At 24.7% G+C, this 17,295-nt stretch overlaps 1 protein-coding gene across 1 annotated transcript in view; it reads left to right on the top strand.

Annotated features, from left to right (window-relative positions):
• Positions 1-17,295, top strand: part of LOC135925572 (molybdenum cofactor biosynthesis protein 1-like) — a 29,735-nt gene that overhangs the window by 12,123 nt on the left and 317 nt on the right. Inside the window, exons 2-10 of the mRNA XM_065460969.1 lie at positions 5,588-5,761; positions 8,030-8,185; positions 8,373-8,494; positions 8,823-8,894; positions 14,663-14,818; positions 15,370-15,420; positions 15,484-15,594; positions 15,962-16,100; positions 17,203-17,263. Coding sequence (XP_065317041.1) covers positions 5,632-5,761; positions 8,030-8,185; positions 8,373-8,494; positions 8,823-8,894; positions 14,663-14,818; positions 15,370-15,420; positions 15,484-15,594; positions 15,962-16,100; positions 17,203-17,249 — 984 coding nt within the window. The 5' untranslated portion in view covers positions 5,588-5,631 and the 3' untranslated portion in view covers positions 17,250-17,263. The remainder of the gene's footprint in view (positions 1-5,587; positions 5,762-8,029; positions 8,186-8,372; positions 8,495-8,822; positions 8,895-14,662; positions 14,819-15,369; positions 15,421-15,483; positions 15,595-15,961; positions 16,101-17,202; positions 17,264-17,295) is intronic.

The raw sequence follows: 17,295 nt of genomic DNA on the forward strand, positions 1-17,295 counted from the left end.
TATTTTAAAAATCTTATTTAATTTTTAGCTCTCAAAGATGAAGATAGCCTTAATTGCTATAAATTAGAGCAATATTCTTTGGGACTATTGGCTCCACTCTCAAAGAAACAATATCGGGAAAGAGCTCAACGGGTATATAGAATAGTCGAAGATTACTATTCAAGGCCCATGTTAGATTACCTAAGGGCATTGTCTCACAATAATAATTTAAATGTTTAAATTATATTTTTAAATTATATAATTAAATTTATATTTATAATGTATATATGCATTTGTTATGAATAAAAATTATATATTTTGGATTATGGAACTATTTTGAATTAATTTTATTTGATCGAAAAAATTTGAATAAAGAATTTATGCAATAAAATATTAAGTTATTAAGATTATTACTAACTTAGTAATTATTTATTTTTGTGAATAACTTAATTTTTCTAACTTATCTTATTGCTTTCCAAGTGATGGTGTAGGACATTGCTTTTTTGGAAATTTTTCTTAAGCTTGATGTTTTCCTTTTCTAAATGTATTTGATATTTCGCATCAAATATATATAATAATAAAATATTCTACATTGTAATTAAAAAAAAACTCAAAGCCTCTTATTGAGTAGATTTTCCAGATTAAATATCCTTAGCCTCTTATTGAGTAGATTTTCCAGATTAAATATCCTTAGCTTCTTATTGAGTAGATTTTCCAAATAAATATCCTTAAATATATTTTTAATAAATTATATTAGATTAAATCTGATTTAATAAGTGCCAAAAAAAAGAATTAGACGGTAAATGGTCATATTTGAGAAAATTTATTTCTAAAATAATTCATTTTCTATAAAATCATTCTCTGTAAAATTCTTCAATATAAAATTATTAATCCTTCCCTATAAAATAATTCGCACTAAAACAATTCTCTGTAAAATAATTCTCTGTAAAATAATTCTCTGTAAAATAATTCTCTGTAAAACAATTCTCTGCAAAAATATTATCTATAAAATCATTCTCTATAAAAGAGATTCTCTATAAAATCATTCTCTGTAAATGAGATTCTCTATAAACGACATTCTCTATAATTGTTTTCTCTTTAAAAGTTTCTCTATAAAATAAATTCTCTATAAAATCATTCTCTATAAACGAGATTCTCTACAAAATCATTCTCTGTAAACGAGATTCTCTACAAAATCATTCTCTATAAATGAGATTCTCTATAAACGACATTCTCTATAATTGTTTTCTCTTTAAAAGTTTCTCTATAAAATAAATTCTCTATAAAATCATTCTCTATAAACGATATTCTTTATAAACGACATTCTCTACAATTGTTTTCTCTCTAAAGGTTTCTCTATATTTGCATTCTCTATAAAAGATTCTCTGTAAAGACGGGATACCAAATTTTTATATATCATGTTTATATTTTTACTTAAAAAATTAGCGATCAAAAGATATATCAGAAAAAAATACGTAAAAATAATATTAAAAATTAGCGATCAAAAGATAAATCAGGAAAAAATACGTAAAAAATAATATTAAAAAATATTAAAAATTAGCGATCAAAAATCATTTTATAAAAATATTATATTTAAAACAAATTATATTATCTAAAAAAAATTATAAATTAAGTAAAATAATAATCTTAAAAAATTATTAATAATATAATATTACAAAAATAATACATTGCCTAAATAACTAATTCACCCTGCCTACCATCGTAACACATTGCCTAAAATAATCAGGCAATGTGTACATTGCCGAAAATAACACATTGACGCTAACATATACAAAAGAATTACAAATAAAATTCATTATTGTTTTTAAAACAATCGATTTAATAGCAGGTTTATAAGCAATACTTAAATGTAGGACAGCTATCCTTTCCTCCGATATCTTACATTTTAATCAAATGTCATAATCATGTTTTTAAAACAACAAATTTTAATTATTTTGGATCATTTTATAAATTTTTGAAATAGAGAAACATCTTTCGTGTGAGGCTGGAAAAAAAACAAAAAAATAAGCTAGAAATTATTCTATTTTAGCTTGGCGCTCGAAAAAAATATTTCTACGATTATTTTTATTCGCTCTGATAGATACCACACTGGCTAACTATTAGATCCGATCCTCATATAATATCTAATCAGAAATATTAAAGCTATGAAAAAAAAATTCAATTCTTCTGTGAATAATTGTTAACAGTATTTTCATTTCTTAAGATATTTCAGCAGAGTTTTTAAAAATAAGTTCAAAAATTTTTTATTTTAAAAAAGATTTCTGACAAATCTTACCTAAAAATGTCAAATATTTTTTGTAAAAAACTTTTATTAGTAAATATCTTGTAATTTGCATACATAAAAAAATCTTTCCATATGAAATCAATTTTTTTTTTTAAAAACTTTCTAAATAAATTTTAAGATTTTTTTCAAATGTATTTCATAAACTGGTAGTTTGTTATCTTGATTAAATTAGGCGATAAAATAGCTGAAGTAGATTAATATTTCGAAGCAAAAATTTTTCAATTCCTTATCTTTATTTTCATCCTCTACTGTAAAATCTAATTAATTTTTTATAAGGAATATGAATCAACTATTGATGCGAAAGAAAGTCTAAAATAGCATCCTACTAATATTAACAATATTTAACTGCTATATTAGTTTATCTGTTTACCTTTTACTTTTTAATCTAATTAATATTTTTGAAATGACATAGAAAATACATTTGACCATAGCATATTAATATCCAGGATTATATAAATATGAGTTATGCAAAATATTTTCAATCAATCACTTAACAAAAGCACATAATAACTAGAAAAGTATTTAACGCCATCTATCAAATTAAATAATTATATTTTATCAGTTACATTATTTAATTAGTGTTTAACATAATTAACTTGATTTTTTTTTTAAACTTAATATTATTTTAAATTTACATTTTTCTAGGTTGGATAGTATTATCTACTTGTATTTAAAACGTTCATTCTCAAAGTGAAACCGAAAAAATAATTTTTTTTAAAGATGATGATAGATCTAGAAGATTTAGATTCTATTCAAACCAAGTTATGATTATCATGTTAAGATGTCTTTAGCAGAGTATCTGGAAAATCCTCCACATTCCCTACATGTATTTTAACCAGGGATCCAAACCGAAACGAATATCGGTTCGGGTTCAGGTTTGGATAAAAATAACGATTCAAGGTTCAGGTTCGGTTCGTAAAAATTAAAATATCGGTTCAGTTCGAACCACTAAAAACCGGTTTGAACACTTTTGTATTCAAAGCTACATTCGAATTATGTATAGAGAAAATATTTTTTTATTTTATCATTAATTTAAAACACATATAAAACCTACAATTTTTATTAATTGCACATTATAAAATAAAATTTAATTTATAAATATAAAAATAAATATCAATGATTAATTTTAATATGAACAATATTTTACTTTTTTTTATTAAAATTTTTTTTTATTTAGCCACACAATTAATATATTTTCAAAATTCGTCCCACTCAAATTACATCTATAAGGAGATAGTATAAAAATTGTTGAAAAACATCTTTCCATAGTCAACACTAACTCTGGTAGCCGGCACTGCCAATATGATATCAGATTTGATATGTGATTTATAATATTATTTTGGATTTAATTTTTCTCTAAGCATTATAATTTATAAGCTTAGAGGAAAATGTTGTTAAATGACAATTTACTAAAGTTTACAAAAATTATGACCGACACTTATCAATCAAACGTGATTGATGATAATCTTTAAAATAATTAGAATATAATTGAATTTTTTTCAATATACTAATAATAACTTACATATTATTTTATAAGCATAAAATCATGAAGCTTGAACCGGTTCAGAGGCATTTTAGCGGTTCGGTTCAGGTTCGATTTGAACGATATTATGTGTAAGCTACTTCAAAATATCTTCCTTTATCAATAGTAAAATAAAAGCCCAATGAATTAATTGAAAGTGTTTTTCATATGTTTGTTCTATAATTCTGTGATATAATTCTAAAATAAAAATACCTGTAAATTTTTCTATACGATATTATTATTTACACAATTTTTAGTTGATTATATACATAAATAAAATTGTCACTGGTGATATAAAAATTATTCTTCAAATATTTGTATTAAATCAAAGATCTGCGATATTTTTTGATTAGTTTATTTTTAGCCCGTTAAGATTTTTTGCACAAGTTGCATGGCCCTCCCGTTATTTAGATGCTTGTCCCACCCGTCCAGGCCAGATAATTTTTTTTACCAATTTCCCCCCTCCTTCATTTAATATGAAAAGTCCGGCCCGAACCTTTTAATACTCTATCCAATTTTTCACAGGGTCAAATAAGGCTCTTATACTTATTTATGACTATTTGTTTCTATAACGGCAGTTTTATAAATCAATTTTGTAATTGAATAATATCAATCATAAATAACTCCCTTAATTTTTTATATACTCAATATTTTATTTATATATTTAATATTATTTTGTAAAGAAATTAGCATATTGTAATTTATTTTCATACTCCATAACCGCTCCTTTGATTTTCATTTTTTTAGAAGGTATACGAAACAAAATCATATTTTTATATATATTAAATGATTCATCAAAATATTTATAACCTTTTATTAGCTTTTAAAAGTAATAAATTTTCAAAATTAGAATCTAACAAACATCCACGCCTATACCCTAAGACCTCTTTTGCAATACTAAATTTATAGCTCCACAGGAGCTATAGAGGAAAGCTGGGTATTGTATTTTATAAAGATATTTTTGAATTCAGGGAATTTAAAAATAGTAATTTTGGTATCAATATTTAAAAAATGTTTGTCCAATATATTACCTTCCTGGTGATTAATTTCATGGAATCCAAAAAAATCTTTCAAATCATTTTGTATTTAAAAGAAAGATTTTTTAAATTTAGATGCTTTTTTAGATTGAAGCTGCTCACTTTTGAAAATTAAATAGTTTTATTTAAACACAAAAGGCATTTTGCCCTTAAATTTGTTTGATCATTTGGATCAACATCTTTTAGAAGTTTAAAACATTTTTTGTATGATGGAAATGGAAATTCGATTTCTTCATCTATGATCTCTAAATCCATAATATCTAAAACTATTTTTTATTATATATCTATGAAATAAATATTAATATGACCTACAATATTTTCCAAAAAATTTTCAATATAAAAAGGAAAAACTTGATGTTTAATATTTAAAATGATTAGATGAAAAATCAATATAAAACTCGGCTAAATATTTAATAATGAAATTTAAATAAAATAAAATAAAATTTCATTTTTATTGAATTTTAATTAACAAATATTTTTAATATTTAAAAAATAATTTTATTTATACATTAAATTTAAAGGAGCATTGGAGCTGCGCTCTTCCACTCCAGCCCTAAAAGGAGCTAGCCCCCGCTCCGCATTTTTAAAATTGAAAATATTTTGCGGCACTCCTATAGCGCCCGCTACTTAACAACTCTGATTTTTATATTTGAATACGTTTGTTTGAAAATTTGCCCAACCCTGATCTTACTAGTAGATTTTATAAGTTTGATTCTTCGAAATTAAATTTATATATTTACAAAGGTAAATACTGCTATCCGCAAACATCAAAATTTATCGCAACACCAATGTCTCAATTATTGGGTTACCAAGAGATCCTAAAATTAATAGATATTTTTGAACGTCACGGAGATATCAAAAAAATTAGACTGACTGGAGGAGAACCCCTAATGAGAAAGGATACTATCCGTATAATCGGTTTATTATGAGTTTTATGAAGATATTGACAATTATATTAAATATACATTCTATCATATTTTTCTTTGTTTTCGAACAGAAACTTACATTATGAGTGCACAAAATTTGTACGCAACATTTAAAAATAAATATCCTTATTCAATTCGAACATTTATTAGATAAGAATTATTTAAAAAATGTCAAAATTTCTAATATCTCAACCCTATTTTACAGTGTTTTCGAAAAAGTCCATTTTAAATCGAACATTTTTTTAAAAAAAATCGAATTCTTATTTTTTTTAAATAAATTTCATTTAATAAAATTATAATTACAATTTTTTTTAACTGTTAAACACTTAATTAATATTAAAATCAGGCCTCCACGCATAATAGGATTTTTCTTATAGATATAATAAAAATTATTAAAATCGCACCATGGGTTGAGTTGTACAACCTGGAAAAAAATTACAATTAAATGAGAAAGAAAATTGAAATTTTCTACCAACCCTTTTCAATTTCGATGAAATTTTATATAGATCAAAACAAAATTTTAGCCCATTAGGTTACAAAAATCGACCATTATTTTTTTTTACCCTTTGTCGATGTAATTAAAAACTAAATTAATTTGCTTAAATTTTATATGGGGAAAAAATAAAAATGAAGCATTTGGGTTAGAGGTCTGCATTGGGCGGGGTTTCGGCCCGCTAGCCCATCTAAGTAAAATTTTTAAGAATGGGCAGCGGGAGCGGGTTAAAAAATTTTAAACTCTGGGCGGGTGGGTGGGCGGTTTAAGAAATTTAAACAATGGGCGGGCGGGATAAAAAAAATAAACATCATTTATGTAAATATTATTAAAAAATTGATCCTATGAACTCTTTTGGATATTAAAAATTAAAATGTTTTTTTGGTATCATAAAAACTTTTTTCTTTAGAATAAATAAACTTTTTTGTATATTTAAAACTACTTTGGAGGAAACGACAAGAAAGAGAATTGCTAAAGCTATCAAGATTAGCTAGAAAAATAGTGGCAATTCCTGCAACTAGTGTTTCATCTGAACGAGGATTTACCATTGCTGGAAGGTTTATGGAACAAAGAAGAACGTGTTTGAATCCAGAAAATGTCGATTCATTATTATTTTTGCATTATTAATTACATATAATATCAATTTTATATTATTTTCATAAATATTTTATTTGATTAAATAAATTATCCATAATTTAAATTGAATATTTTTTATGATATAGTAATTTCCTAAAAACTTTTTGTAGAGGTTAATGCTGATATTTTTTTTTATTAGATGCTTAAAAAATTGAAAGAATTGCCATAAGTAAATTTTATAACAGCAGGCTTGGGTTAAAGATTTTTTTATAAATAATGGGTGGGCTGGTAAAAAATTTTAGACTAATGGGCAAGCGGGCAGGTATATTTTTATTGAAAACTATGGGCGGGCGGGTTAAATTGTTTTTAAAACATTGAATGGTCAGGCTTATGGTTCAAAACCCGCCCAATGCAGACCTCTAATTTGGATACATTGTAATCTTATGTTCAGTTGAAACCTTAAAATTTAATTCTCAATCTAATTTTTTTCATACTGCTCGATTGCATAATTTCCTTCGAAAATATCATAATTAATTTATAAAAAACTATAAATGGCGCTATATATAAACGTTTGTATTTCAATACAATAAAGAGAGAGCCTTTTTTAGGCAAAATATTGATTTAAAAGTAATATGTATATTTAAAAAATTTTTTTTTATTCTTATTGATTAAAAAAGATTTTTTTAAAATCAATATCCATGATATTATTCATAAATCAATTACAATGCCTTAACATGGTTTTGAAACTTAAAAAAATCTTTTAAAACGTTCATATATACTTTTTATACATTATTGGCTTATTTTTTGATAAAATTAAGCAACCCCACTAATTATAGAATTATTAAAAAAACATAAGCAAACATTAGGAAAAAAATGTGCACCTAGTTATTTTGAAAACTAAATTTTAAACCTTTAAATGGACATAAAATTGTCATGCAAATCAACAATGATTTATCTTTAAAAAATAAACTATCACTTCAATTATTTAAGAAAATTCATCTAAAATGGCATTTTATCGGATCGAAAAATTTAATAATATTGGCCGATAACCGATATTTATAAAAAGACAAAAATTGGTTCGATCCGATAGAAAAATATCGATATATTCTTACCTATCAGTTTAAAATTAAGTTTTGAGTGATCATTTTTTTTCATTATAATATTAAAAATTAACTATTTTTTTTCTTACAGACCACATAACAAAACACACCGGAATAAAAATAGTGGGATTGACAACAAATGGATACTATTTAGACCAAAAGGTAGGTGATTTAAAGGAGGCGGGGCTTACAAATCTAAACATCAGCTTAGACACGCTAGACCCTGATAAGTTTTCCTATATTACTGGTAGATAAATAATAAAAGTGCCCCATTCCAAAAAATGGAAAAGGTTCAATCAAAGAAGTATAAGTTTGTTATATAAATAACAGTATATAATAAAAAAAAACAATGCAAGAGTTTTAAAGGAAAAGATTCAAACGAAAAATTTTGTTTATATAGCTAAGTTATCCAATTAATATTTTATTTTAAAAAGGTCAAAAATTGAAGGTCAAAACAACCAAAACTATTCATACACTTAACTCAACCGAACGTTTCGAAAAAGTTTATAATACGATGTTATCCTGCGTTCAAAATAAAGATTTTCCGGTTATCAAAGTATTTTTTTAAAAAACAAGTTATAATTATATATAGCCTTAGAGATTTTTATATCCTATATTTTATTCATAATTTAGGAAAATACTTTTACATGAAATGTAATACATTATTTTTTAAGTAACGTTGACAGCGCTAGGCCGTATTTTAATCTTTATATACCCAGGCTTGCTCTAAATTGAAAATTGATATAATATTAAGGCCGGGCCTGAAAATTTGAAAAATTCGGGAGCCTGAATATATAAAACCTGGGCCTGGCCATGCAAATGGTACCTCTGCTGGTCTCTGATATAAATTATGATATTATTTTGTATATTTATAACATCAACAGATTAATTGCGTAATCATGAAAGACTTCAATGAAACTGAGATAATCGATTTTGTGAATTTGACCAAATATCACGTAAGTATGAAATAGATATGGTTTTAAATTATATTTTTATAAAGTTGTATAAAATTTTGAAAAACTGGATATTGTTATTTGACTTGACACTCTAAAGTGCTACAGAATCTAACAAATTTGTTTTTTAAATAAAAAGAAAACTTTTCTGCTGTGTCCTTGCCGTCCTTTTTTTTAAACTGAATTGCTTTCTGAATAGAATGTTGTCTTTAGAAAATGAATAAATAAATTTTAAATTAAGAATATATATTTTTTTAACCAATTTATAGATGATGAATAAACATATTCTAATATCATCTTTTATCAAAAATATTCATTTTATCAAATAATTCTCAACGATCATAAAAATCAGATATAAAACTTAACATATAAAAGCAAATAAACTAAATATAATATGAAAATTAGTATTTACATGATTAATAAATTATTATACATAATCAGAGTTTATAACCTGGACTAGAGTTCTGGTTTCAGTTCTAAATATTTTTTTTACAAATAGATTCCGATTCAAATATTTTACTCGGTTCTACATATGGTTCCAAATTCTGTTATTTAATTTTTTTAAAAATACAATAAATAAATATATAAACCCCATAAAATGAGTCACACATGACATTTTAAAACAATATATATATAATTTATTGCCCTTTTCTTAAAACTGGTTCATGGAAATTTTTAAATGGGTTGTGCTTTATAGATTTATCCAGGTTTCGGCTCAGGTATTAAACTCTACATAATATGTGAGGTAGTGTTGTTAAGTTAAGTTAATTCGAACATAAGTTTTTATTTATCTATCCCCTTTAATCGGACTATAACTCCTGTGGGTTAGGTCTCTTGAAGATTTTCAAACTTGATCCTCTTTATTAATGTACCTCCGAATCTTCTATTGTGTAGTTGGCCTAGGTTATTAAAATCGACTGAAAACTATCTTCATGAACTGATTGACATGTTTTTCTCATAATTTTATTCTTTACCTAAATATGACAATATGAATCTTTTCTATCAATGATTTTCCCAGTCACGCAACTCCTACCATTAATCCCCTTCACACACACGCTTATTTATTTCCAAATTTTTCTTTGCAAAATGTCGTAAATGTTTATGCGATCACAACATCTCTTGAATTTATTCTCAAGGAATAACGGTTCTAATATTTTCAGATGTACCAATATCACTTTTTAGCCGTTACCAAAAATAATAATATAATATTTATTTGGGGGGGGGGGGATATATCATCAATATCATTTATTTTTTATAATTAATTTCTAAAATTTATACAGGGTTAAGATGTGATTTTTATAATACACATTTAAAAAAATAAGACAATGTGTGTTTATATTTTTGCATATTACTTAATTACGATTCGTATATTATATAATAAAACAGATATAAAATTTACATCAAATTTTATATCAATATGGTTAAAATTTTAATATATAATTTTTACATCTGTTTTGTTATATATTATATACGAATCGTCATTTATTTTGTAAGTGCAAATAAACACACATTGTCTTATTTTTTTAAAATTGTTTATTACAAAAATCATATCTTAGCCTGTATAATAGGGGTGTACCGATACCACTTTTTGGAGGCCGATCCGATCCGATATTTCAGATATTGAATTGATATCGGCCGATAACCGATCCGATATCATATCTAATTTTGTATTCTGCAAAGATACCTGTTTTAATTTTTAATATACTTTTTATTAATACAACATCTATAATTTTACTATACCATAACATGTCATTTAAATATATTATAATGGTCAGTTATACTTTATATTCAATTCAATTGCTATTATTTATATAATAAGTAATAACATTAATCTATTTACATAATTAGTAATAAAAAAATATATTATGAAATTTGAAATTAATATTTAAAATTAATATATCAAGATTTCTTTTTAGAAATGCCAAAATTTTCATGATATCAGAGATATGTCTGCGGTGATGGGGACTGTTAATATCACTAGCATCACTAAAAACAGATACTGAAGAGATTAATGAACACTTTTTTAAACAGAATGCGAAAAAAATAACTATATTGCAGAATGTTTATTAACTAATTATTACTATTAAAATAATTAAACATAAAAATATATTTCGATTTTATTTATAAAAATAAATGGTTTTTTAGATATAACTTTTTTTAAATTTTGTTAAAAGCGCCATTTTATATCTGATCGGATCGGAAAATTTTATAATATTTGCCAATAACCGATATTTTAAAATGGGTGAAATATCGGCACATCCCTACTGTATAATATTAATTAGATTTAAAATTAAAAAAATAGGATAAAACATTAACAGTATATTTTCTTTCTTTTTTATATGTATGTATTGTTTATTTATTTTTTTATAAATTGATGGATGTAGGGTAGGCTAAAAAATTTTTTTAATTGATGAAGGTTAATTATTGTTTTTGGGTATTTGTCACTAATATCAGTTAAAATTGATTATATTGGCCCGATATTGATACTTTCAGTGGCGCACATCTGAATATTTCTCCCAAAAATTATTTTGGATGGTGATTTATTTATCATTTCATGCAGTTTTCTATAAATAACTAATTAAAATTTGTAATGATTCTAATTCTTTATTGATCTTATTCTGATACGTCCTCGCGAAATAACGGGATGGGACAAAATTTTAATATTTCTCTCTAAACAGCCATTCGTTTAATGATTTGAGGGGAATTTATGACGTGATTTGCTAGAAAATGAATTCAGTAGAAGTTATGGTCGCAACACATTATAACTTTAGTCTTATCATCAAAGATTGTGGGGGAAGAGAACTAATGTTTAGGGTCGGGGGCCTGGGAAAGCCAGTAATAAATTTTTTTTGTTATGTTCAGATAGAGGAAACATGCCTATCAGTTAAAATAGAAAGTTAATCGGGTTTTTCAAAATCTGCATTTGTAATTAAAATCTTAACATCTCGACCACATCGTTGAAGTTGTATCTCGATTTCATACATGATTCTTTTAATTTGTAATTAAAATCTTAACATCTCGACCACATCGTTGAAGTTGTATCTCGATTTCATACATGATTCTTTTAATTTTTTCAGAGTTTGAAAAAAAATCTTTATTTGAAAGATTTCAGTATTTTCAAATTGACCAAAAATTATTGTAAGATTTTTTAAATTCATTCTAGTTTATTTACATAATCTCTAATGATCTCTTTTTCATTTAAAAGTTCCATTCTATTTTTAAAAGGTTTTAGGACTTCTAAAATAAAATTATTTTATTTTAAATGCTCAAACGCTCGGTCTTCCATTAATTTTGGATATAAATTATTTATTAATTAAAATGAGATTCGTTTTAAATAATTGCGATTTAATTAAAATAGTTTATAATACAAGTTTTTATATAAAAATTTAATTTTTAGGGAGATCAAGATCTAATATAAATTACATAGATACAGTGTTGTTAAAAGTACTTTTAAAAGTAGCACGCTATCGCTACTGCTAGCGTATTCAAAAATGTATCACATTTTTACGCTATTTTATAATATTTTTTTACCTATTTCCACAAATAAATAATATGACTAATCAAATATATATAATTTATTTATTTTTTATTTCATCTCAATAATTATAACATTTTCATTAAAGATGTGCAACGGGTCTATTTTTTAAAATAATAACAGTTTGGGCTGGTTGGAGCCTAATATTTTTTTTAAAAAGATCGGGTTGGGCTTAAATGTTTAAATATGATATCATTACATTTTGTCAAATAAAATTGATACATTTTAAAATTCTCGCCAGAAAAAAGACGCTAATATTTTTTAATATTTAAATAAATTTGGACCAGGCCAGGTGGTCAAATAATCTGGGTCGGACTTTTCAGGACAAATAAATAAAAATTTCGTTCGGGATCGGGCCGGTAAGCTATGACTAATTAATCGTTCAACACTAGCATTGCAGTATTAAATTTAATATACATATTTTTTATATAAGAAAATCATCAAAAATATTCTTTTTAGTATTTCCAGATCATGTATCTAAAGAATTTTCAATTGTAATATTATTTATTTCAAAAAAATTATCCATAGTAGATGGCATTTTTGATCTGGCTAGGGTCAGTCCAAAATTATAATAGTTATAGTCAGAATAAAAATTATGTAACGGATAAGTAGATGGCCAGGTTTGCCAACTGGTCAAGCTATCACCCTTTAACTTTTTATCTATTGAACCAATTTCTCTCAAAATTGTTTAAATGTGAATGGATTGAAATAAGTATTTTTTGTTTTGATAATATTTATAAATATTTAGATAGATGAGTGGTTAATGTTTAACATTCAGATAATAATTTATAAAATATTATTAAATAGATGAGTCTGATTAAAATGAAATGTTATTATTAATTATTTAATGTAATTCTTGATTTATCTTATGGCCAGCTGAATTATACCTTGTTTTGACTTGGCCAGAAAATAAAATTTCACATAGCTCAAAATCTATTGTAGATACATCTTTAATTCAAATTTTATTTTAAAGATTAAGGATTGGGCTACACATTGATATTAAATTTGTTGAATATATTACTTTTAAATCTTGTTTGATGATAAAACTTTCCGACAATAAAATTTATACCCTGTGCTAATTTTTTTTAAAAAATATTTTGCGAATATAGGAAAAGGAAATTCCATATTATCATCATTTTCCAGTGAAATTACTTTGTCGATATGATTTTTACCAAAATTTTCTTCAATATCAATCTATCGTCGACATTTAAAATTTTTAATTATTTTGAAAACTAGATTTATAATGCAGATATTTTTATCAAGTTCAAAACTAAATAAAAAGGTTATTTTAGAATTAATTATAAATATATTTTCATAATTATTATTGTATTTTTATATAAAATATAAATTAGTAGCAGGCTACCGCTATCGCTATTTTTTAAATATCACGCTACTTTAACACTGCATATATAGCTTATTGCCAAATCGCTTATGTAATATTATTCTGGCTGAAATCTAATCCTGCCGTTTTAACACTAAATGTAATGATATCTTCTTTGATTTTATAAATTCTCAACACTTTCATCAACAATAAATTTTTTATTTTCAGGTAAAAAATAAATTTATGTTTTGATATGATTAGTCTAAAAATTAATTGTTATCTTATGATTCGGTTGCGGCTACTATGTATTTATCATTTTTATTAAAAATATTTCTTATTAATTCAGTTATATATTTTTTTTGAGATTTAAATTAAATATATTAAATTCATTCTTTATCTTACTATTAAAAATTTCAAAACTTAGCAGGATATTTTTACATTTGCTTTGGGTATTATATTTGTTGTGAATATGATGTTGTATCTCATTGTAGGAGTAAATTTCTATAATTTTTATTTCTTTATTCTGAACAAATTTACTTTCACTCAGAAATAAATACTAGTCAAAGTTCGATTTTAAACCAAAGAATAAATATATAATTCTAAAAACATAAATATTTTTAAAAATGGGTTTTTAGAATTTTAAGAATTCTATAAAGAATTAGCTCAAGCCCACTAAAACAAACCAAAAATTGTTTAAGCTACTTTTCTGAATAGATTGCTTTCGGAATTAAAAACAAAAATTAAGAACCTCGGTTTTTTTAGAATATTTTTATATATAGGAGACGACTAATTTGGGTTATTATACTGAGATATATTATTCTAAAGTAAACATAATTCCTTTTTTTTGTCTTTCGACTTTTGAAATATTATATTATATCTATGTTTAATATTTTACGATATTTAAAAAAAGATTAGGATATAAGTGTTCGATTTATAGAATACATGCCTTTCCTTGACAATGGATGGGATAGATCCGTATTCATCCCTTACTTTCAAATGATCGATATGATCAAATTATCATACCCTTCCCTTATCAAATACGAAGGAAGTTTAGCCAAGGAGACCGCCAAGGTTTGTGTGCTCATGAAAAATAAAGTTTTTATGGCCTATACAAATATAATTATTCTGGTTTAATGATGTGTACTTAGTTTCCCCTGGTAGGCCACTTCACTATTCTCCACCTTCCATGATCCTTTCTATTATGTAGGATATATTCTTTCCATGCCATTCTCTATCGAAGGATATTTAGATCATGGGTAGGCTGTAAATTTTTCCCCAAAACCAGAGTCGGACTTGTTTATAAAAATGTTCTCTGATTACAATATATAAGGGATGAGAATCTAAAAATGAGGAAAAATTAATTACATATAAGGGGGTGGGGTTGGTTATTAATTAATTAAAGCAATTTTTTGCCTTAATAATATTTTTTAATATTATAGAATTTCTTTAGTCACATATTGTCATTTTTCTGACTCGTTGATAATGAAAAAGGAAAATATACCTTTAAAAAATGGCACAATTTTACTAAAAACTTTAATTTATAAGTAACAATATTTTAAATAACACATATAAAATAGTTTTGTTATTGTAAGGGGATGATTTTATTCTCTATAAAATTTAAGAGTTATGGTTTCGGTTCCAAACTGCTATGCTACAAATATACAGAATCAGAAGTAAAACTTTTAATTATTTTTTTTTAACTTTATTTTAATTTTTGCTTGTTCGTGTTGCCAAAGCTTTACAAAATACCAGGGTTTATAGGAACTATCGGGTTTATAACGACCATGAGTCAAAATTTTTGCGGTGACTGTAACAGATTAAGGCTGACTGCGAATGGCAAGCTTAAGGTATAATAACTACAGTATAATTTGTTGTGCCTAGAGCCTACATTTCCATAAATAGTTATTATAAAAATGGCTATTATTACATAATATAGGCTTTTTTCTATCAGAGTGGCTTTCATTTATATTTAATTCAATTTTCAATACGAAATGCTCATATTAAATTACTTAATGTTTATTTTTAAAAATAAGTTTTCAATCGATGAAGGATATTAATCAATTGAAGAATGATAAAAAAAATGTTATCCAATAAGGATATATTTAAAATTAAAATATTATACACTGGGAGAGGTGTGGGTAAAATATTTCTATTTGTTTGACCCTCCTAAATATTTTTTGACCTATTAATATGTATTATTATATTTGATATTAGAATTGTATATTTGGCGACAATTCATTGGATTTGAAATCTTTATTAAGGAATGACACTTTAAAAGACGATGATTTTGAATTAACTATCGTTGATCATATTAAGCGTTTTTTAAAGACAAAGAAAGAATATCACACAGAAAGTTACAAATTTATTTATTTTTTTATGTATTTTAAGTTCTGACTATATGTCATAAATTGACTAATCAAAACGTTTAAATTAGTTCAAATTATACAAGTATCATATGCATGTTTTGTTAAATTATTTTTTCCTTAATTGAATAACCTTAATCAATTTAGAGCAATTTGAATTATTCTAATAAAAGGTTCTTGAATCAAAATGTCTAGCTTCTATACCTTTGTCTTCAGTAGCAATTTATAATGAACATATTCACTCATATTTTCGCAAATTTTTGTAATCAATATTAACAAACATGAGTGTCTTAGCAAATATTTATGCATTTTTTTAATTGTTTGCGAAGACAAAGATTATATTTTTTATAAAAGGTCCATTTTGGTAACTAGGGCTGGCTTACATTATCAATGCAATACTGGTATTGGTTTGAACAATCGTACTTAAAAAATAATTAATATTTTTATTATAAAACTCTTGATTGTGTTAAAAACAAACATCATCATTTTCAAAAAGAGTTTAAGTTGGATGATTGCCCTCGTTCATTATCGTTAAATGAATGCATTCATTCAAAAATATCGCTATTACAGATTCTCAACTTACATGACAACATAGAAAAAAGAACGATATTATTTAATCTTTCTAAAATGATAAATATTGCAGTACTATATTTTGCGTTAAATTAAAATATAACTTGATAAATTGGACATAAATATATATTTTTAACGTTCTCCACGAAATAAAGCCAAAAATTTATTAATTATATAAGATAAGATATTTGCTCTAATGAATTTTTGAATAATAATGATATTGCTACTGCTTTTACACCAATGTATCATTATTTATCATCTATATGCCACTGAGTAGTGTTAGTAAAAACCTACGATATCTGATTTTTTATTGTAATGGTAAAACACCAAGAAAATATTCGTAATGTTGCCCCTACTGAGGATTCATATAAATGAACTTGTTTATATTAACGATATTTAATATTTCCTTTGATTGCGGTTTATAAAATTTACTATTCGCACAATTTATCGATCAACATTGCTTATTTACAGATATATTTTACTTACAATATGTGTATTTAAAGTTAATTATATATATTTTAGATGAGAACAGATCGCAAAGTTTACCGATGATTCAATTGGGTGGATAAAATTTATAATTCTGGTAAATTTATATGGTTATTTAGTAATTAATTA

Source organism: Gordionus sp. m RMFG-2023, chromosome 2 (genome assembly GCF_954871325.1).
Source record: "Gordionus sp. m RMFG-2023 chromosome 2, tfGorSpeb1-WG-v2, whole genome shotgun sequence".
In the NCBI taxonomy this organism is placed as follows: domain Eukaryota; kingdom Metazoa; phylum Nematomorpha; class Gordioida; order Chordodea; family Parachordodidae; genus Gordionus; species Gordionus sp. m RMFG-2023.